General features: G+C 42.9%; 1 protein-coding gene across 5 annotated transcripts; it reads right to left on the bottom strand.

Moving 5' to 3' along the window:
• Positions 1–1,232: 1,232 nt before the first annotated feature.
• On the bottom strand, positions 1,233–20,878 carry LOC112238931 (AP-1 complex subunit sigma-3). 5 transcript variants are annotated; one of them, XM_024407460.2, is made up of 6 exons: positions 20,766–20,878; positions 9,113–9,291; positions 4,694–4,802; positions 4,297–4,434; positions 2,393–2,444; positions 1,233–1,858 (listed from the first exon to the last, which is right to left on the bottom strand). In XM_024407460.2, exons 2-6 carry the CDS (start codon positions 9,289–9,291, stop codon positions 1,683–1,685), a joined length of 654 nt encoding a protein of 217 aa, XP_024263228.1. In that variant the 5' UTR covers positions 20,766–20,878; the 3' UTR covers positions 1,233–1,682. The 5 variants fall into 5 exon arrangements, with proteins under 5 accessions (XP_024263228.1, XP_024263226.1, XP_024263224.1 ...); XM_024407458.2 differs by lacking the exon at positions 20,766–20,878 and adding an exon at positions 20,357–20,505; XM_024407456.2 differs by lacking the exon at positions 20,766–20,878 and adding an exon at positions 20,297–20,470.
• Positions 20,879–21,523: the final 645 nt, after the last annotated feature.

Raw genomic sequence — 21,523 nt, 5'->3', positions numbered from 1 at the left:
ACTCACAGTGATGATTAGATATTGATGATCAGATATGCCTTCTGAATGATCATACATTGACTCACAGTGATGATTAGATATTGATGATCAGATATGCCTTCTGAATGATCATACATTGACTGACAGTGATGATCAGATATGCCTTCTGAATGATCATACATTGACTCACAGTGATGATTAGATATTGATGATCAGATATGCCTTCTGAATGATCATACATTGACTCACAGTGATGATTAGATATTGATGATCAGATATGCCTTCTGAATGATCATACATTGACTGACAGTGATGATTAGATATTGATGATCAGATATGCCTTCTGAATGATCATACATTGACTGACAGTGATGATTAGATATTGATGATCAGATATGCCTTCTGAATGATCATACATTGACTTGATGATTAGATATTGATGATCAGATATGCCTTCTGAATGATCATGATTATGATTAGATATTGATGATCAGATATGCCTTCTGAATGATCATACATTGACTGACAGTGATGATTAGATATTGATGATCAGATATGCCTTCTGAATGATCATACATTGACTGACAGTGATGATTAGATATTGATGATCAGATATGCCTTCTGAATGATCATACATTGACTCACAGTGATGATTAGATATTGATGATCAGATATGCCTTCTGAATGATCATACATTGACTCACAGTGATGATTAGATATTGATGATCAGATATGCCTTCTGAATGATCATACATTGACTGACAGTGATGATTAGATATTGATGATCAGATATGCCTTCTGAATGATCATACATTGACTGACAGTGATGATCAGATATGCCTTCTGAATGATCATACATTGACTCACAGTGATGATTAGATATTGATGATCAGATATGCCTTCTGAATGATCATACATTGACTCACAGTGATGATTAGATATTGATGATCAGATATGCCTTCTGAATGAAGCTTGATTCCACAATGAAAGTGTGAGAAGTTCCTTTTTCACATCAAGCTTGAACCTGTGGACAATTCCGGAGGCAGAATCAACAGACTCGAGGTAAGATTATAAAGACAGTAAAAGTGTCGGTCTATAAATTCACAATTCTACTGATTGTGCTTGTTTTAATGTTTATCATCTAGTTTGTTTTTCAAACTTCAGCACCATGGACAGCTCCCGCAGATAAAACGTCAAATAATGATGAACATCAAATAGTCAAGTCTACAACAGAAACACAAATCATCAGAGGCTTCTGTATCAAAATACACATTTTAATTCCAAAGTCTTCACCATTCAAGATCCATAATTAGTTATATAAAAAAAAACTGACATTCACCCAGATAAATAATCACTCCCTTTCCAAGATATAATCCTACAACAAGTCACACAGAAAAATGCTAGTCTACAAGATGCATTTAAAACACAACTTCAAATACATATTTCTAAAAAGGCACTTCTTAAAATGTCAATACAGCGTACATATTTGGGGAAAAAAATGTGAGTATTGATTTTAATGATTGTCATAACCACAGTTTTCAGTAACCTCAATGTACATCGACGATCAAGAGGGATGGGTGATCATACAGTATCAATATACATTTGATAATAGTTCAATCAATGAGTGTCTCCTACCAATTTATTGGTCATCATGTTATTGTCCTATTTGCAGAAACAAGATACATTTCACTGCACTTCCCTACTTAAAAACACTCCCTGCCTGCCTCAGGACACAGATTCAGACATATCATTCTAGAACTCATAACTCCATGGTTCTGTACAGTAGTAAGGTCTGTAATCGTCCAGATTCCTTCTGGTGTGTGTAGATCCATTCCCCCCAGTGTTAGAATGCAGGCTTGCTCATGTATTCCTCCATGGTCTAGAGTGGAGAGACAGATGAAACGTGAGATCTCCAGATCAACAAGCCTTGTCCTAATGTGATGAATATTCATAGCCACACCTACATAACATCTAACCATAGAGTTAGAATGATTGTCATTCTAATTGAATGCATCTTACATCCGTGGAGACATAGGAGCGTAAACGCCAACACAATGTAGACTACTCTGCTACGAACACAATCACAATCATTCACTTCTAACCTTTCGGTCCACATTCAAGGCCATCCAAGCTCCAGACCAATATCACTGTTGTCAATCTCAGCCTATAGCAATGATGATGAAGGGTGGTGATGAAGATTAAAACGAGTGTGATGATGCAACAACGTCAGATAGCATGCACGTGCATCAGACTAGATCAAACAAGTTTGTTTTATTCCCCCGAAGCAAGAAGATGGTGTGAAACCAGGGCCACGCAGAGTGGGACTCTGGCTTGGTGCATCTATAGCGCCACCGAGAGCTGAGGATAGACGGACAATACAGAAAACAGACATACTGCCAACGCTCAGACTTACAGCAACTGAAGAATAAAGGAAATAGAAGTATAATCTCCATCAGTCTCTGTTTCTGAGATAGGAGAGAAAAGAGAAAAGAGGAGAGAAAAGAGAAGAGGAGAGAAAAGAGAAGAGGAGAGAAAAGAGAAGAGGAGAGAAAAGAGAAGAGGAGAGAAAAGAGAAGAGGAGAGAAAAGAGAAAAGAGGAGAGAAAAGAGAAGAGGAGAGAAGAGAGGAGAGAAGAGAGGAGAGAAGAGAGAAGAGAGAAGAGGAGAGAGAAGAGAAGAGAAGAGAGGAGAGGAGAGGAGAGGAGAGGAGAGGAGAGGAGAGAGAGGAGAGGAGAGGAGAGGAGAGGAGAGGAGAGGAGAGGAGAGGAGAGGAGAGGAGAGGAGAGGAGAGGAGAGGAGAGGAGAGGAGAGGAGAGGAGAGAGGAGAGGAGAGAGAGGAGAGAAGAGAAGAGAAGAGAAGAGAAGAGAAGAGAAGAGAAGAGAAGAGAAGAGAAGAGAAGAGAAGAAAGAGAAGAGGAGAGGAGAGGAGAGGAGAGGAGAGGAGAGGAGAGGAGAGGAGAGGAGAGAAGAGGAGAGGAGAGAGAAAAGAGAAGAGGAGAGAAAAGAGAGAGAAAAGAGAAGAGGAGAGGAGAGAGGAGAGAGAAGAGGAGAAGAGAGGAGAGAGAGAAGAGAGGAGAGAGAAGAGGAGAAGAGAGGAGAGGAGAGAAAAGAGGAGAGGAGAGGAGAGGAGAAAGAGGAGGAGAGGAGAGGAGAGGAGAGAGAGAGAGGAGAGAGGAGAGGAGAGGAGAGGAGAGGAGAGGAGAGGAGAGGAGAGGAGAGGAGAGGAGAGGAGAGGAGAGGAGAGGAGAGGAGAGGAGAGGAGAGGAGAGGAGAGGAGAGGAGAGGAGAGGAGAGGAGAGGAGAGGAGAGGAGAGGAGAGGAGAGGAGAGGAGAGGAGAGGAGAGGAGAGGAGAGGAGAGGAGAGAAGAGGAGAGGAGAGGAGAGAAGAGAAGAGAGAGGGAGAGGAGAGGAGAGGAGAGGAGAGGAGAGGAGAGGAGAGGAGAGGAGAGGAGAGGAGAGGAGAGGAGAGGAGAGGAGAGGAGAGGAGAGAGAGAGAAGAGAAGAGAAGAAGAGAGAGAGAATAGACAGAACAGGTCCATGAGTATTGGCACCAGTTAATATGGTTCATGAAGGGAAGCCTGTTAGCGGAGATTGACAGGAGAGCTCACCAGGAAGTCAGTTAGCTGCTGCACTACACATTATCAACCCATGCTGAAACAGTAACACTTTTTCAACAGTCCACTTTCACCTGGTATTACTATGGAATTATAGGGTAAAATGGCTACTTTAGAGTACCTACTATAAATAATTCATTAAAATTGGTAACTACTTGTTACAAAATGGTATAGCTATGTGTGTGTGTTCAATCTCCAATAAACAAGAGGTTAATTATAGCTAATTATTATGTAATTACATATGTAAATACAAGATAAATATCAGACCGCAACATAGTCTCAGCTAAGATCGAAGGCAGAAATACTGATCCTAGATCAGATCGAAGGCAGAAATACTGATCCAAGAGCAGATCGGAGGCAGAAATTCTGATCCTAGATAAGATCGAAGGCAGAAATACTGATCCTAGATCAGATGGGAGGCAGAAATTCTGATCCTAGATAAGATGGGAGGCAGAAATTCTGATCCTAGATAAGATCGAAGGCAGAAATACTGATCCTAGATCAGATCGGAGGCAGAAATACTGATCCTAGATCAGATCGGAGGCAGAAATAATGATCCTAGATCAGATCGGAGGCAGAAATAATGATCCTAGATCAGATCGGAGGCAGAAATTCAGATCCTAGATAAGATCGAAGGCAGACATACTGATCCTAGATCAGTCCCTACGGGGCAGGTTCTATCCTGAGCGTGGCGTTTCTCTCACCTCCTGTAGCATGTCCGAGGCCTCGACGGAGCGGGCCACCACTAGTTTGGAGGTCTCCTGTACCTCTCCCCCTAATAGAAACTCATCCAGGATGAAGTAGGCCTTTTCAAAGTTAAAGATAATGTCCAGCTCACACACCTGCATGGGTAAAAGAAGAGGAAATCACCCAATGTTCAAGAGGTACTGTCCAGTCTAGCAGGAATCATTTTACTGTGTTAAATCATATCTACTATACAGGCATTGCCGTTTCAGTCTAAGTTTGGTAGGAAATAGGTTGAAAGAGAAGGGAAGGAAATATGTGAGAGAAAGACAGAAAGACATAGTGAGAGAGAATGAGAGATCAACTGAAATAAAGAGAGTGCTAGGTGAAAGAAGAGAAAGGTCGTCCCTTACGTACGTTGCCAAAGTACTTGTCCAACAGCTCCACATAGCGATGCAGCATCTCCAAGGCCAGAAGTTCATTCTCCTCAGCATCCAGACCACAGCAGAAATACAGACTGGCATACCTACAATGAGAGAGTGGTGGTGGGGGGGGTACAGCAGGGCAACAGGGCACAGTTAGAGAGTGGTGGGGGTAACAGGGCAATACAGCATTACAGTTAGAGAGTGGTGGTGGGGGGGGATAACAGGGCAATACAACATTACAGTTAGAGAGTGGTGGTGGGGGGTAACAGGGCAATACAGCATTACAGTTAGAGAGTGGTGGGGGGTAACAGGGCAATACAACATTACAGTTAGAGAGTGGTGGTGGTGGTGGGGGGTAACAGGGCAATACAACATTACAGTTAGAGAGTGGTGGGGGGTAACAGGGCAATACAGCATTACAGTTAGAGAGTGGTGGTGGTGGTGGGGGGTAACAGGGCAATACAACATTACAGTTAGAGAGTGGTGGGGGGTACCAGGGCAATACAACATTACAGTTAGAGAGTGGTGGGGGGTAACAGGGCAATACAGCATTACAGTTAGAGAGTGGTGGGGGGTAACAGGGCAATACAACATTACAGTTAGAGAGTGGTGGGGGGTACCAGGGCAATACAGCACTACAGTTAGATAGTGGTGGGGGGTACCAGGGCAATACAACATTACAGTTAGAGAGTGGTGGGGGGGGTAACAGGGCAATACAGCATTACAGTTAGAGAGTGGGGGGGGTAACAGGGCAATACAGCATTACAGTTAGAGAGTGGTGGGGGGGGTAACAGGGCAATACAACATTACAGTTAGAGAGTGGTGGGGGGTACCAGGGCAATACAACATTACAGTTAGAGAGTGGTGGTGGTGGTGGGGGGTACCAGGGCAATACAACATTACAGTTAGAGAGTGGTGGGGGGTACCAGGGCAATACAACATTACAGTTAGAGAGTGGTGGGGGGTACCAGGGCAATACAACATTACAGTTAGAGAGTGGTGGTGGTGGTGGGGGGTAACAGGGCAATACAACATTACAGTTAGAGAGTGGTGGGGGGGGTAACAGGGCAATACAACATTACAGTTAGAGAGTGGCGGGGGGGGTAACAGGGCAATACAGCATTACAGTTAGAGAGTGGTGGTGGTGGTGGGGGGTAACAGGGCAATACAGCATTACAGTTAGATAGTGGTGGTGGTGGTGGGGGGGGGTAACAGGGCAATACAGCATTACAGTTAGAGAGTGGTGGGGGGTAACAGGGCAATACAGCATTACAGTTAGAGAGTGGTGGTGGGGGGGGTAACAGGGCAATACAGCATTACAGTTAGAGAGTGGTGGGGGGTATCAGGGCAATACAACATTACAGTTAGAGAGTGGTGGGGGGGATAACAGGGCAATACAGCATTACAGTTAGAGAGTGGTGGGGGGGGTAACAGGGCAATACAACATTACAGTTAGAGAGTGGTGGGGGTGGGGGGTGGGGGGTAACAGGGCAATACAGCATTACAGTTAGAGAGTGGTGGGGGGAAGGGGGTAATAGGGCAATACAGCATTACAGTTAGAGAGTGGTGGGGGGGTATCAGGGCAATACAGCATTACAGTTAGAGAGTGGTGGGGGAAGGGGGTAATAGGGCAATACAGCATTACAGTTAGAGAGTGGTGGGGGGTATCAGGGCAATACAGCATTACAGTTAGAGATTGTGGGGGGTAACAGGGCAATACAGCATTACAGTTAGAGAGTGGTGGGGGGAAGGGGGTAATAGGGCAATACAGCATTACAGTTAGAGAGTGGTGGGGGGTATCAGGGCAATACAGCATTACAGTTAGAGATTGTGGGGGGTAACAGGGCAATACAGCATTACAGTTAGAGAGTGGTGGGGGGAAGGGGGTAATAGGGCAATACAGCATTACAGTTAGAGAGTGGTGGGGGGTATCAGGGCAATACAGCATTACAGTTAGAGATTGTGGGGGGTAACAGGGCAATACAGCATTACAGTTAGAGAGTGGTGGTGGTGGTGGGGGGGTAACAGGGCAATACAGCATTACAGTTAGAGAGTGGTGGTGGGGGGGTAACAGGGCAATACAGCATTACAGTTAGAGAGTGGTGGGGGGTATCAGGGCAATACAGCATTACAGTTAGAGAGTGGTGGTGGGGGGGGTAACAGGGCAAAACAACATTACAGTTAGAGAGTGGTGGTTGGGGGGTAACAGGGCAATAGAGCATTACAGTTAGATAGTGGTGGGGGGTAACAGGGCAATACAGCATTACAGTTAGAGATAGTGGTGGGGGGGGTAACAGGGCAATACAACATTACAGTTAGAGAGTGGTGGGGGGGGGGTAACAGGGCAATACAACATTACAGTTAGAGAGTGGTGGTGGGGGGTAACAGGGCAATACAACATTACAGTTAGAGAGTGGTGGGGGGTAACAGGGCAATACAACATTACAGTTAGAGAGTGGTGGTGGTGGTGGGGGAGGGGGTAACAGGGCAATACAACATTACAGTTAGAGAGTGGTGGGGGGTAACAGGGCAATACAACATTACAGTTAGAGAGTGGTGGGGGGTATCAGGGCAATTCAGCATTACAGTTAGAGAGTGGTGGGGGGTATCAGGGCAATACAACATTACAGTTAGAGAGTGGTGGGGGTATCAGGGCAATACAGCATTACAGTTAGAGAGTGGTGGGGGGTATCAGGGCAATACAGCATTACAGTTAGAGAGTGGTGGTGGTGGGGGTAACAGGGCAAAACAACATTACAGTTAGAGAGTGGTGGGGGGTAACAGGGCAATACAGCATTACAGTTAGATAGTGGTGGGGGGGGTATCAGGGCAATACAACATTACAGTTAGAGAGTGGTGGGGGGTAACAGGGCAATACAGCATTACAGTTAGAGAGTGGTGGGGGGTATCAGGGCAATACAACATTACAGTTAGAGAGTGGTGGGGGGGTAACAGGGCAATACAGCATTACAGTTAGAGAGTGGTGGGGGGGGGGTATCAGGGCAATAGAGCATTACAGTTAGAGAGTGGTGGTGGGGGGGTAACAGGGCAATACAGCATTACAGTTAGAGAGTGGTGGGGGGGGGGTAACAGGGCAATAGAGCATTACAGTTAGATAGTGGTGGGGGGGTAACAGGGCAATACAACATTACAGTTAGAGAGTGGTGGGGGGTAACAGGGCAATACAACATTACAGTTAGAGAGTGGTGGGGGGTAACAGGGCAATACAACATTACAGTTAGATAGTGGTGGGGGGTAATAGGGCAATACAGCATTACAGTTAGAGATAGTGGTGGGGGGGGGGTAACAGGGCAATACAGCATTACAGTTAGAGATTGTGGGGGAAGGGGGTAATAGGGCAATACAGCATTACAGTTAGATAGTGGTGGTGGTGGTGGGGGGGGTAACAGGGCAATACAACATTACAGTTAGAGAGTGGTGGTGGTGGTGGGGGGTAACAGGGCAATACAGCATTACAGTTAGAGAGTGGTGGGGGGTAATAGGGCAACACAACATTACAGTTAGAGAGTGGTGGGGGGTATCAGGGCAATACAGCATTACAGTTAGAGGGTGGTGGGGGGTAACAGGGCAATACAACATTACAGTTAGAGAGTAGTGGGGGTGGGGTATCAGGGCAATACAGCATTACAGTTAGAGAGTGATGGTGGGGGGTAACAGGGCAATACAGCATTACAGTTAGAGAGTGGTGGGGGGGGGGTATCAGGGCAATACAGCATTACAGTTAGAGAGTGGTGGGGGGGGTATCAGGGCAATACAGCATTACAGTTAGAGAGTGGTGGTGGTGGGGGAGGGTAACAGGGCAATACAACATTACAGTTAGAGAGTGGTGGTGGGGGGATAACAGGGCAATACAGCATTACAGTTAGAGAGTGGTGGTGGGGGGTAACAGGGCAATACAGCATTACAGTTAGAGAGTGGTGGTGGGGGGTATCAGGGCAATACAGCATTACAGTTAGAGAGTGGTGGGGGGGGTAACAGGGCAATACAGCATTACAGTTAGAGAGTGGTGGTTGGGGGGTAACAGGGCAATAGAGCATTACAGTTAGATAGTGGTGGGGGGTAACAGGGCAATACAGCATTACAGTTAGAGATAGTGGTGGGGGGGGTAACTGGGCAATACAGCATTACAGTTAGAGATTGTGGGGGGAAGGGGGTAATAGGGCTGGGGTCATTTAATATGAAGAAGAGGAAACCACTTGAATACTTAGATTTTGACATGCAACCTGAGATAAATAGTAAGCAAATATAGTTCTCCTCTCCTCTTCACTTCCTCCCCTCTTCACTTCCTCCCCTCCCCACTTCCTGTAGATGATTTTCAGGTCTTTCCTCCCCTCTCCTCCCCTCTTGTAAACGATCTTCAGGTCTTACCTCCCCCTCCCCCCTTCCTCACCTCTTGTAGACGATCTTTAGGTCTTTCCAGTGCAGGAAGTTGCAGGAGCGTGGTTTCCGTGCCAACACCATGGTGGTCATGTCCCTGGTGATCTTCTTCTTCTCTCGCTCGGGGATGGGCGTGAACCACTTCTGGAGACGGAGCTTGCCCTGGCGACTGAAGAGGAGCAGGAAACGCATCTAAAAGGGCGAGATGGGTTAGGAGAGGACATGCTGAGAGGAGAGAAAAATATAGGGCAGAACGCTGGGTTCCCAATATTTATCTTTCAAACCTTCATTCAGGTAGTTGGGTGAAAACCCTGGAATGAGTAGGTGTGTCCAAACTGTTGACTGGTACTGTACACATTTGAAGTCAGAAGTTTACATACACCTTAGCCAAATACATTTAAACTCAGTTTTTCACAATTTCTGACATTTAATCCTAGTAGAAATTCTATGTCTTAGGTCAGTTAGGATCCCCACTTTACTTGTGAAAGATTGTGAAATGTCGGAATAATAGTAGCGAGAATGATTTATTTCAGCTTTTATTTGTTTCATCACATTTCCAGTGGGTCAGAAGTTTACATACACTCAATTAGTATTTGGTAGCCTTCCACAATAAGTTGGGTGAATTTTGGCCCATTCTTCCTGACAGAGCTGGTGTAACTGAGTCAGGTTTGTAGGCCTCCTTGTGTAAAGGATGTGAAATGGCTAGCTAGTTAGCAGTGTTCGCGCTAAATAGCGTTTCAATCGGTGACGTCACTTGCTCTGAGACCTTGAAGTAGTAGTTCCCCTTGCTCCGCGGCTTTTGTGGAGCGATGGGTAACGATGCTTCGTGGGTGACTGTTGTTGATGTGTGCAGAGGGTCCCTAGTTCGCGCCCGGGTATGGGCGAAGGGACGGTCTAAAGTTATACTGTTACACTTGCTCGCACACGCTTTTTCAGTTCTGCCAACAGACTTTCTATAAGATTGAGGTCAGGGCTTGGTGATGGCCATTTCAATACCTTGACTTTGTTGTCCTTAAGCAATTTTGCCACAACTTTGGAAGTATGCTTGGGGTCATTGTCCATTTGGAAGACCCATTTGCGACCAAGCTTTAATTTCCTGACTGATGTCTTGAGATGTTGCTTCAATATATCCACATAATTTTCCTGCCTCATGTTGCCATCTATTTTGTGACGTGCACCAGTCCCTCCTGCAGCAAAGCACCCCCACAACATGATGCTACCACCCCCGTGCTTCACGGTTGGGATGGCGTTCTTTGGCTTGCAAGCCTCCCCCTTTTTCCTTCAAACATAACGATGGTCATTATGGCCAAACAGTTCTAGATTTGTTTCATCGGACCAGAGGACATTTCTCCAAAAACTACGATCTTTGTCCCCATGTGCAGTTGCAAACCGTAGTCTGGCTTTTTTATGGCGGTTTTGGAGCAGTTGCTACTTCCTTGCTGAGCGGCCTTTCAGGTTATGTCGATATAGGACTCGTTTTACTGTGAATATAGATACTTTTGTACCTGTTTCCTCCAGCATCTTCACAAGGTCCTTTGCTGTTGTTCTGGGATTGATTTGCACTTTTCACACCAAAGTACGTTCATCTCTAGGAGACATCGCCTTTCTGAGCGGTGTGACGGCTGCGTGGTCCCATGGTGTTTATACTTGCGTACTATTGTTTGTACAGATGAATGTGGTACCTTCAGGCGCTTGGAAATTCCTCCCAAGGATGAACCAGACTTGTTTTTTAACTGATGTCTTGGCTGATTTCTTTTTATTTTCCCATGATGTCAAGCAAAGAGGAACTGAGTTTGAAGGTAGGCCTTGAAATACATCCACAGGTACACCTCCAATTGACTCAAATTATGTCAATTAGCCCATCAGAAGCTTCTAAAGCCCCGACATAATTTTCTGGAATTATCCAAGCTGTTTAAAGGCACAGTCAACATAGTGTATGTAAACCTCTGACCCACTGGAATTGTGAATTATAAGTGAAATAATCTGTCTGTAAACAATTGTTGGAAAAATGACTTGTGTCATGCACAAAGTAGATGTCCTAACCGACTTACCAAAACTATAGTTTGTTAACAAGAAATTTGTGGAGTGGTTGAAAAATAAGTTTTAATGACTCCAACCTAAGTGTATGTAAACTTCCGACTTCAACTGTATAGTACTGTATATAGTACCAGCTTGGACACACCTACTCATTCAAAGGTTTTTCTTTATTTTGATTCTGATTACAGTGACAGTGTTTTTGTAATCGGATTACATATAAACTGATGAGATGTAATCATTACTCCCCTGTACCCAACCTCTTTCATTTAGTAATACTGTTTTGCTTCCAAGAGAACTCAAGAGACGTGCTAGTGCTGTTTAGAGAGTGTGTTTCCTTGCTTTGTTCAGCTGGATGTCCAATTTGATATTCATTAGAACTAAGCCAATGGGACCAAGGGATCTCTGGTTTCATCTTCCTGCTATTGTTGACTTCAGAGGACCACAGCTGGATGGAATATCTGGACAAGCTTTCTCTGAGGACATGTATTGTTGTCAACTGTTAAACTGAGCCGGCGACGCCAGCAAAGCCATACAGAATACACAATATAGAAATGAATTAACATAAATATGTTTCCTTCTTAACCTTGCACTGCAGATGTGTATAGTTGTTAATGAATGGCAGCAAAGCCATTGATATTTCAGGGACTTGAGGCATCGTTGGTCTGACAGTAGGACAGAGACTAGGATAAATAAATAATATAGGATTAGAAGTTCTGCAATTAAAACGTTATACCTTTCTAAATTTAGGGAGACGTACAGGGCATTCAGAAAGTATTTACACCCCTTGATTTTTTTCCACATCTTGTTGTGTTACAACCTGAAATTCAAATGGATCAAATTGAGACTGTGTGTCACTGGACTACAATATACCCCAACATGTCAAAGCGGAATTATGTTTTTAGAAACTTAAAAATGTATTAAACATGTCAATCTGGAATGTCTTTGAATCAATAAGTATTGAACCCATTTGTTATGGCAAGCCTAAATATGCTGAGCAAGTCACATAATAAGTTACATGGACTCTATAATAGTGTAACATGTTTTTTGAATGACTACCTCCTCTCTGTACCCGACACATGTATCTGTAAGGGCCCTCTGTTGAGCAGTGAATTTACAACACAGATTCAACCACAAAGACCAGGGAGGTTTTCCAATGCCTCACAAAGATGGGCACCTATTGGTAGATGGGTCAAAATAAATCAAACATTGAAAATGGCTTTGTGCATGGTGAAGTTATTAATTACACTTTGGATGGTGTATCAATACACCCAGTCACCACAAAGATAAAGATCAAATCAAATGTTATTTGCACCAGATCAAAGTGGAGCTATATACAGGGTGTACCAGTACCAGATCAAAGTTGAGCTATATACAGGGAATACCAGTACCTGATCAAAGTGGAGCTATATACAGGGAGTACCAGATCACTGTGGAGCTATATACAGGGAATACCAGATCGATATGGAACTATATACAGGGAGTAACAGTACCAGATCAAAGTGGAGCTATATAAAGGGAATACCAGATCGATATGGAACTATATACGGGGAGTACCAGTACCAGATCAAGGTGGAGCTATATACAGGGAGTACCAGATCACTGTGGAGCTATATACAGGGAATACCAGATCGATATGGAACTATATACAGGGAGTAACAGTACCAGATCAAAGTGGAGCTATATACAGGGAGTACCAGATCACTGTGGAGCTATATACAGGGTGTACCCGTACCAGATCAAAGTGGAGCTATATACAGGGAGTACCAGATCACTGTGGAGCTATATACAGGGTGTACCAGTACCAGATCAAGGTGGAGCTATATACAGGGAGTACCAGATCACTGTGGAGCTATATACAGGGAGTACCAGATCAATGTGGAGCTATATACAGGGAGTTCCAGTACCAGATCACTGTGGAGCTATATACAGGGAGTACCAGTACCAGATCACTGTGGAGCTATATACAGGGAGTTCCAGTACCAGATCACTGTGGAGCTATATACAGGGAGTACCAGTACCAGATCAATGTGGAGCTATATACAGGGAGTACCAGATCAATGTGGAGCTATATACAGGGAGTACCAGATCACTGTGGAGCTATATACAGGGTGTACCAGTACCAGATCAAGGTGGAGCTATATACAGGGAGTACCAGATCACTGTGGAGCTATATACAGGGAGTACCAGTACCAGATCAAAGTGGAACTATATACAGGGAGTTCAAGATCACCGTGGAGCTATATACAGGGAGTACCAGTACCAGATCAAAGTGGAACTATATACAGGGAGTTCCAGATCACCGTGGAGCTATATACAGGGAGTACCAGATTGATATGGAGCTATATACAGGGAGTACCAGTACCAGATCAATATGGAGCTATATACAGGGAGTACCAGATCGATATGGAGCTATATACAGGGAGTACCAATACCAGATCAATGTGGAGCTATATAAACTCAGTGCCTCTTTGCTTGACATCATGAGAAAATCTTTAAAAAATCATCCAAGACCTCAGAAAAAAAATTGTAGACCTCCACAACTCTGGTTCATCCTTGGGAGCAATTTCCAAACGCCTGAAGGTACCACGTTCATCTGTACAAACAATAGTACGCAAGTATAAACACCATGGAACCACGCAGCCGTCATACCGCTTAGGAAGGAGATGCGTTCTGTCTTCTAGAGATGAACATACTTTGGTGCGAAAAAGTGCAAATCAATCCCAGACCAACAGCAAAGGACCTTGTGAAGATGCTGGAGGAAACAGGTACAAAAGTATCTATATCCACAGTAAAACAAGTCCTATATCGACATGACCTTAAAGGCCGCTCAGCAAGGAAGAAGCCACTGCTCCAAAACAGCCAGAAAAAAGCCAGACTACCATTTGCAACTGCACATGGGGACAAAGATCGTACTTTTTGGAGAAATGCGCTCTGGTCTGATGAAATTGTTTGGCCATAATGACCATCATTATGTTCGGAGTAAAAAGGGGGATGCTTGCAAGCCGAAGAACACCATCCCAACCGTGAAGCACGGGGGTGGCAGCATCATGTTGTGGGGGTGCTTTGCTGCCAGAGGGACTGGTGCACTTCACAAAATAGATGGCAACATGAGGAAGGAAAATTATGAGGATATATTGATATATTTAAGTCAGGAAGTTAAAGCTTGGTCACAAATGGGTCTTCCAAATGGACAATGACCCCAAGCATACTTCCAAAGTTGTGGCATAGTGGCTTAAGGACAACAAAGTCAAGGTATTGGAGTGGCCATCTCAATGCCCTGACTTCAATCACATAGACAATTTGTGGGCAGAACTGAAAAGGCGTGTGCGAGCAACGAGGCCTACAAACCTGACTCAGTTACACCAGCTCTGTCAGGAGGAATGGGCCAAAATTCACCAAATTTATTGTGGGAAGCTTGTGTAAGGCTACCTGAAACCTTTGACCCAAGTCAAACAATTTAAAGGCAATGCTACCAAATACTAATTGAGTGTATGTACATTTCTGACCCACTGGGAATGTGATGAAAGAAATAAAAGCAAAACTAAATCATTCTCTCTACTATTATTCTGACATTTCACAATCTTAAAATAAAGTGTTGATCCTAACTAACCTAAAACAGGGAATTTTTACTCTGAGTAAATGTCAGGAATTGTGAAAAACTGAGTTTAACTGTATTTGGGTAAGGTGTATGTAAACTTCCGACTTCAAATGTATATACAGGTGTCATGATGTTGGCCTGGGGGTAGGTTTATGACCGTCATAAATACCTCTTCCCCCCCTTTTTCCTCTCTCTACCCTACTGATGTTACATTTGAAAACCCCTTGGTTAACATAGGGATTCTGGGAACATCAGAAGGTGGGGGGGAAATGAACTATATTCTGGTAATCCGACCAATTGAACATATGCGCTGGTACTTAATGAATATGATGTCAGTTCGGTTGTCATCTGAGACATTCTCGTCAATGATAAGATGACAAACTCTACAGTGGAAAGTCTACACATCAGAGTTATCGGATTCACATGGAATTGTTGTTCAATTTAAATGTTTGAATATGAAATCATTCGTGATGGCATGAAATGTGATTTTAGCTTCTAAAATGTGAGATTTGGGTTTTCATAAGGTTTGGGCTCTGCTCAATCAGTGGCCCGCCCCTGTTAAGGGACATGGGCTATAAAACTTTTCAAACACGCCCTCCTCTCCCTTCCTATATAAAGCCTTGACGGCAATATAACCTCCTGTTCCAAGGATGTGAGGACAACGGTCCGATGTCAAAATGTTTCAGATAATAACTACAGAACGAAGCCAACTTCAGCGTGAGCTTTGGTTGCGAATGGTATGAACTTTGAACTCTTATTCACTACAGAAGTGATACCTCCTAGCCGTTGAGTTAGCAACAGCAGCTACAAACGAGGGATAGGAAGGAACAGACAGAGTATCCCGTCTATCACACAACGACGTTACTACAACGTATGCAATTGACCACCAGAGACTTTCTTCAAAGGACAAAGGACTCGGTTTGGCAACACGGCCTTCCATCTACCACCAACCTACCGAAGCGCAGCTCAGAGTAAATATTTGTTGCATTTTTCTTTTCCAAATAGGCGGTAATGTAGAATGCATAAGATACTGTATTTACGATAGCACAGCTTTTTCCTTTGGTTCTCAGTCTTCCCGCTCTTTCACTCAAACCCAGCCCTTTTCCTTTGTGTAACAAGCTGTCATATCTGTTCCGCCCGCTAGGGACGTTTTCCTTTATGATGTCATTTGTAATCAAGTTATGATATAATTATGTGTATGTGTAATTCTGTGTGATTAGTTAGGTATTTAGTAAATAAATAATGAAACCCAATTTTGTATTGCTGATTCAACTTGTTAGCCAGGGTTCGTGAAGATAACCAAGAATTTACAACTTTCAGATGAGACTGAATTAAGGTGACGATTAATTTGGACTGCTATTGATGTAAAATATTAGTAGGTCTTTAAGAATTTATTCGGAAAATAACAGCTCTATAAATATTATTTTGTGGTGCCCGACTCTCTAGTTAAATACATTTACATGATTAGCTCAATCAGGTAATATTAATTACGGAGAAATTATTTTATAGAATAGCATGTCATATCACTTAATCTGGCATAGCCAAAGACACGACACAGGGAAAAACCAGTACCAGATCACTGTGGAGCTATATACAGGAAGTATCAGATAAATGTAAAGCTATATACAGGAAGTTTCAGTACCAGGTAACTATGGACCTATATACAGGGAGTACCAGTACCAGATCAATGTGGAGCTATATACAGGGAGTACCAGATCAATGTGGAGCTATATACAGGGAGTATCAGATTAATGTAGAGCTATATACAGGGAGTACCAGATCAATGTGGAGCTATATACAGGGAGTACCAGATCAATGTGGAGCTATATACAGGGAGTACCAGGACCAGATCAATGTGGAGCTATATACAGGAGTATCAGATTAAAGTGGAGCTATATACAGGAGTACCAGATCAATGTGGAGCTATATACAGGGAGTACCAGATCAATGTGGAGCTATATACAGGGAGTATCAGATTAATGTAGAGCTATATACAGGGAGTACCAGATCAATGTGGAGCTATATACAGGGAGTACCAGATCAATGTGGAGCTATATACAGGGAGTATCAGATTAATGTAGAGCTATATACAGGGAGTACCAGATCAATGTGGAGCTATATACAGGGAGTACCATTACCAGATCAATGTGGAGCTATATACAGGGAGTACCAGTACCAGATCAATGTGGAGCTATATACAGGGAGTACCAGATCAATGTGGAGCTATATACAGGGAGTATCAGATTAATGTAGAGCTATATACAGGGAGTACCAGATCAATGTGGAGCTATATACAGGGAGTACCAGTACCAGATCAATGTGGAGCTATATACAGGGAGTACCAGATCAATGTGGAGCTATATACAGGGAGTACCAGATCAATGTGGAGCTATATACAGGGAGTACCAGATCAATGTGGAGCTATATACAGGGAGTATCAGATTAATGTAGAGCTATATACAGGGAGTACCAGATCAATGTGGAGCTATATACAGGGAGTACCAGGACCAGATCAATGTGGAGCTATATACAGGGAGAACCAGATCAATGTGGAGCTACAGTGGGGCAAAAAAGTATTTAGTCAGCCACCAATTGTGCAAGTTATCCCACTTAAAAAGATGAGAGGCCTGTAATTTTCATCATAGGTACACTTCAACTATGACAGATAAAATGAGAAAAAAATCCAGAAAATCACATTGTAGGATTTTTAATGAATTTATTTGCAAATTATGGTGGAAAATAAGTATTTGGTCACCTACAAACAAGCAAGATTTCTGGCTCTCACAGACCTGTAACTTATTCTTTAAGAAGCTCCTCTGTCCTCCACTCTTTACCTGTATTAATGGCACCTGTTTGAACTTGTTATCAGTATAAAAGACACCTGTCCACAACCTCAAACAGTCACACTCCAAACTCCACTATGGCCAAGACCAAAGAGCTGCCAAAGGACGCCAGAAACAAAATTGTAGACCTGCACCAGGCTGGGAAGACTGAATCTGCAATAGGTAAGCAGCTTGGTTTGAAGAAATCAACTGTGGGAGCAATTATTAGGAAATGGAAGACATACAAGACCACTGATAATCTCCCTCGATCTGGGCACGCAAGATCTCACCCCGTGGGGTCAAAATGATCACAAGAAAAGTGAGCAAAAATACCAGAACCACACGGGGGGACCTAGTGAATGACCTGCAGAGAGCTGGGACCAAAGTAACAAAGCCTACCATCAGCAAGGGCATTGAAGATGAAACATGGCTGGGTCTTTCAGCATGACAATGATCCCAAACACACCGCCCGGGCAACGAAGGAGTGGCTTCGTAAGAAGCATTTCAAGGTCCTGGAGTGGCCTAGCCAGTCTCCAGATCTCAACCCCATAGAAAATCTTTGGAGGGAGTTGAAAGTCCGTGTTGCCCAGCAACAGCCCCAAAACATCACTGCTCTAGAGGAATGGGCCAAAATACCATGGAGGAATGGGCCAAAATACCAGCAACAGTGTGTGAAAACCTTGTGAAGACTTCCAGAAAACGTTTGACCTCTGTCATTGCCAACAAAGGGTATATAACAAAGTATTGAGATAAACTTTTGTTATTGACCAAATACTTATTTTCCACCATAATTTGCAAATAAATAAATTGGATTTTTTTCCCTAATTTTGTCTGTCATAGTTGAAGTGTACCTATGATGGAAATTACAGGCCTCTCTCATCTTTTTAAGTGGGAGAACTTGCACAATTGGTGGCTGAAATACTTTTTTGCCCCACTGTATACTGTTTCCTATACTATTCTATAGTATCTCATTCACTTAATAATGCAAACATATCTTGCATTACTCATCTCATATGTACATACTGTTTCCTATACTATTCTATAGTATCTCATTCACTTAATAATGCAAACATATCTTGCATTACTCATCTCATATGTATATACTGTTTCCTATACTATTCTATAGTATCTCATTCACTTAATAATGCAAACATATCTTGCATTACTCATCTTATATGTATATACTGTTTCCTATACTATTTTTCTGTATCTTAGTCCGTTCCGCTCTGACATCGCTCATCCAAATGTATATATTCTTAATTCATTCCTACTTAGATTTGTGTATTTTGGGTATATGTTGGGTAATTTGTTAGATATTACTTGTTAGATTTTACTGCTCTGTCAGAGCTAGAAGCACAAGCATTTAGCTACACCGGCAATAACATCTGCAAATCACGTGTATGTGACCAATAAAATTAGATTTGGATTAATGGCTGTGATAGGAGAAAACTGAGGATGAATCAACAACATTGTAGTTACTCCACAATACTAACCTAAATGACAGAGTGAAAAGAAGGAAGCCTGTACAGAATAAACACATTCCAAAACATGCATCCTGTTTACAATGAGGAACTAAAAAAGTTAAACTGCAAAAAAAAATTGCAAAGATATTAACTTTATGCCCTGAATACAAAGCGTTATGTTATTCAACACAACACACCACTGAGTACCAATTCATATTTCAAGCATGGTGGTGGCTGCATCATGCTTGTCAGCGGCAAGGACTAGGGAGTTTTTTTGTTTGTTGATAAAAATAAACAGAATATAGCGCAAGAAAAATCCCAGCAGAAAACTTGGTTCAGTCTGCTTTCCACCAGACACTGGGAGACACATTCATCATTCAGCAGGACAATAACCTAAAACACAAGGACAAATATACATTGGAGTTGCTTACCGAAATAACATTGGCCTAGTTATGACTTAAATCGGCTTGAAAATCTATGGTAAGACTTGAAAATGGCTGTCTGGCAATGATCAACAACCAATGTGATTTTTTTTGTACAATCCAGGTGTGCAAAGCTCTCAGAGAGTTATCCAGAAAGAATCACAGCTGTAATCACTGCAGAATGTGATTCTAACATGTATTGACTCAGGGGTGTGTTACTTATGTAAATGGGATATTTCTATATTTAATTATCAATACATTTACTAAAATGTCTAAAAACATGTTTTCACTTTGTCATTATGGAGTATCATGTGTAGATGGGTGAGAAAATGTTTTATTTAATCCATTTTGAATTCAGGCTGTAACACAACAAATGTGGAATAAGTCAAGGGGTATAAATAGTTTATGAAAACACTACTTACAGTTATTGAAAGGGCAAGGCAGTCCCAAATAGGCTATGACGCCTAAACTGTATAAACATATCCCAGGTTGCCACTGTCACTGGGGCTGTGCAGAGTCACCTGCCAAGCGACAAGTGACGGAATATGTTCCACAGGAGGGAAATACCCCTTACTTCCGACTGTCCCTTCCGCAGAAATACTGTAGCATACCCATTCAAAGCCCATCAAACATTTAGAATAAACGATGTATGTATAATCAATATATTTATAGTGTATAGAGAGGGCAAACGATAAATGACAAATATACAGTTGAAACTGACTCAGAAATCCTAAACAAACACCTGGCAGCTAATGTACAGGTACAGTCTAGTGACTGTCAGAATAGTCTGACTCAAAACTAAATTAGAACAGCGCGTCATGCACCGGAAAAAAACGAAAACCAACACTAACTCACCACTTTGAGGATTTTTTGGGGATCGTTTTTAGTAAATAAAAGTTATTAAAATAGTTTCACCTCGCACAGCGTGTCTGACAACTGAAAGGGCGCATATCTGTCGTTGTTCCTCCAGAACGCTCGCTGACCTCCGAGCTGAACGGGTACAACTCCTCCCTTCTGGAGCCTGTGGGGATTAGCCCCTACGTCACCAGCCCTCTTTTTCTGGATTGGATGTGAGCTTTACACCTGTTCAATGCTGTACCGGAGGTGGTTACTGTACCAGGCTAGGCCTATTAGCATACTGATACAAAATTAGCTCAATTAAAAATGTTTAAAAAAAACATTGCCAGTGTGGCTACTGAGTGGGAGGCTAAAGGTTATTAAGCAGTTTTGCGTCGTTGTTTTATCCTTCATAAACTGTTCATGTGCAGACGTTCCCCAAGACATTAAAAAAGTAGCCTAAAGAATCAATGAATGAACGTGTCACCTGACATGGCGTTTCAGAGACCTGTGCACCTCTTGTTCTTGGAAAAGACTTGAGGGGGCAGCACTACACAAAACAAATGAACTAGTAGGCACGTTACTTTTTTTCCTGGCGCGTTTTGCCTGGCCACAACTCGGCTGGTTTTAGAGAGCAAAAGCCAGTGTTGCCAACTCCTCAGTAAGGAAAGTAGCTATTGGCTGTCCTAAAAGTCGCTAAATGACGTCATCACATAATGTCGCTAAATTGGCAACACTGAGCAGAACACTTGAACATGAGAAGCCGTGTCTTTCTATTGCAATATCGTCTGGTTTTTCATAGGAATTCACAAGGTCAGTTATTTGCAAAATGTTGACATACATACTGTAAATGTGTTGTATTTTGTTTTGTGGGGAAATTAGAAGGTTATTGAGGGTGCAGAAACTGTTTGCAAAGTCAAAGCCTTAACACTAACCTATGTGTGAGAGTATTCTATGCTGGTCCTCGTTTTATTAAGATCATGATGAAATATTTGTCTGTTTATGATCATCTGTAATTGTCAGGCTACTACTCTCACTGTCACACAGCAGCTGACCCATTCTATAAAGGTGTCACACAGCAGCTGACCCATTCTATAAAGGTGTCACACAGCAGCTGACCCATTCTATAAAGGTGTCACACAGCAGCTGACCCAGCAAATAAAGGTGTCACACAGCAGCTGACCCATTCTATAAAGGTGTCACACAGCAGCTGACCCATTCTATAAAGGTGTCACACAGCAGCTG

Source organism: Oncorhynchus tshawytscha, linkage group LG10, assembly GCF_018296145.1.
Source record: "Oncorhynchus tshawytscha isolate Ot180627B linkage group LG10, Otsh_v2.0, whole genome shotgun sequence".
Taxonomy (NCBI): Eukaryota; Metazoa; Chordata; class Actinopteri; order Salmoniformes; family Salmonidae; genus Oncorhynchus; species Oncorhynchus tshawytscha.
Note: the sequence above shows the minus strand (reverse complement) of the source record. Positions and strands in the feature narration are given on the sequence as shown.

Coding starts and splice junctions, on each gene's coding strand:
- LOC112238931 (XM_024407460.2), bottom strand. CDS start 9,291: ATGCGTTTCCTGCTCCTCTTCAGTCGCCAGGGCAAGCTCCGTCTCCAG. Junction 4,803..9,112: donor CTAAAGATCGTCTACAAGAG/GTGAGGAAGGGG, acceptor CTCTCATTGTAG/GTATGCCAGTCTGTATTTCT. Junction 1,859..2,392: donor TCCTTTATTCTTCAGTTGCT/GTAAGTCTGAGC, acceptor TCTCCACTCTAG/ACCATGGAGGAATACATGAG.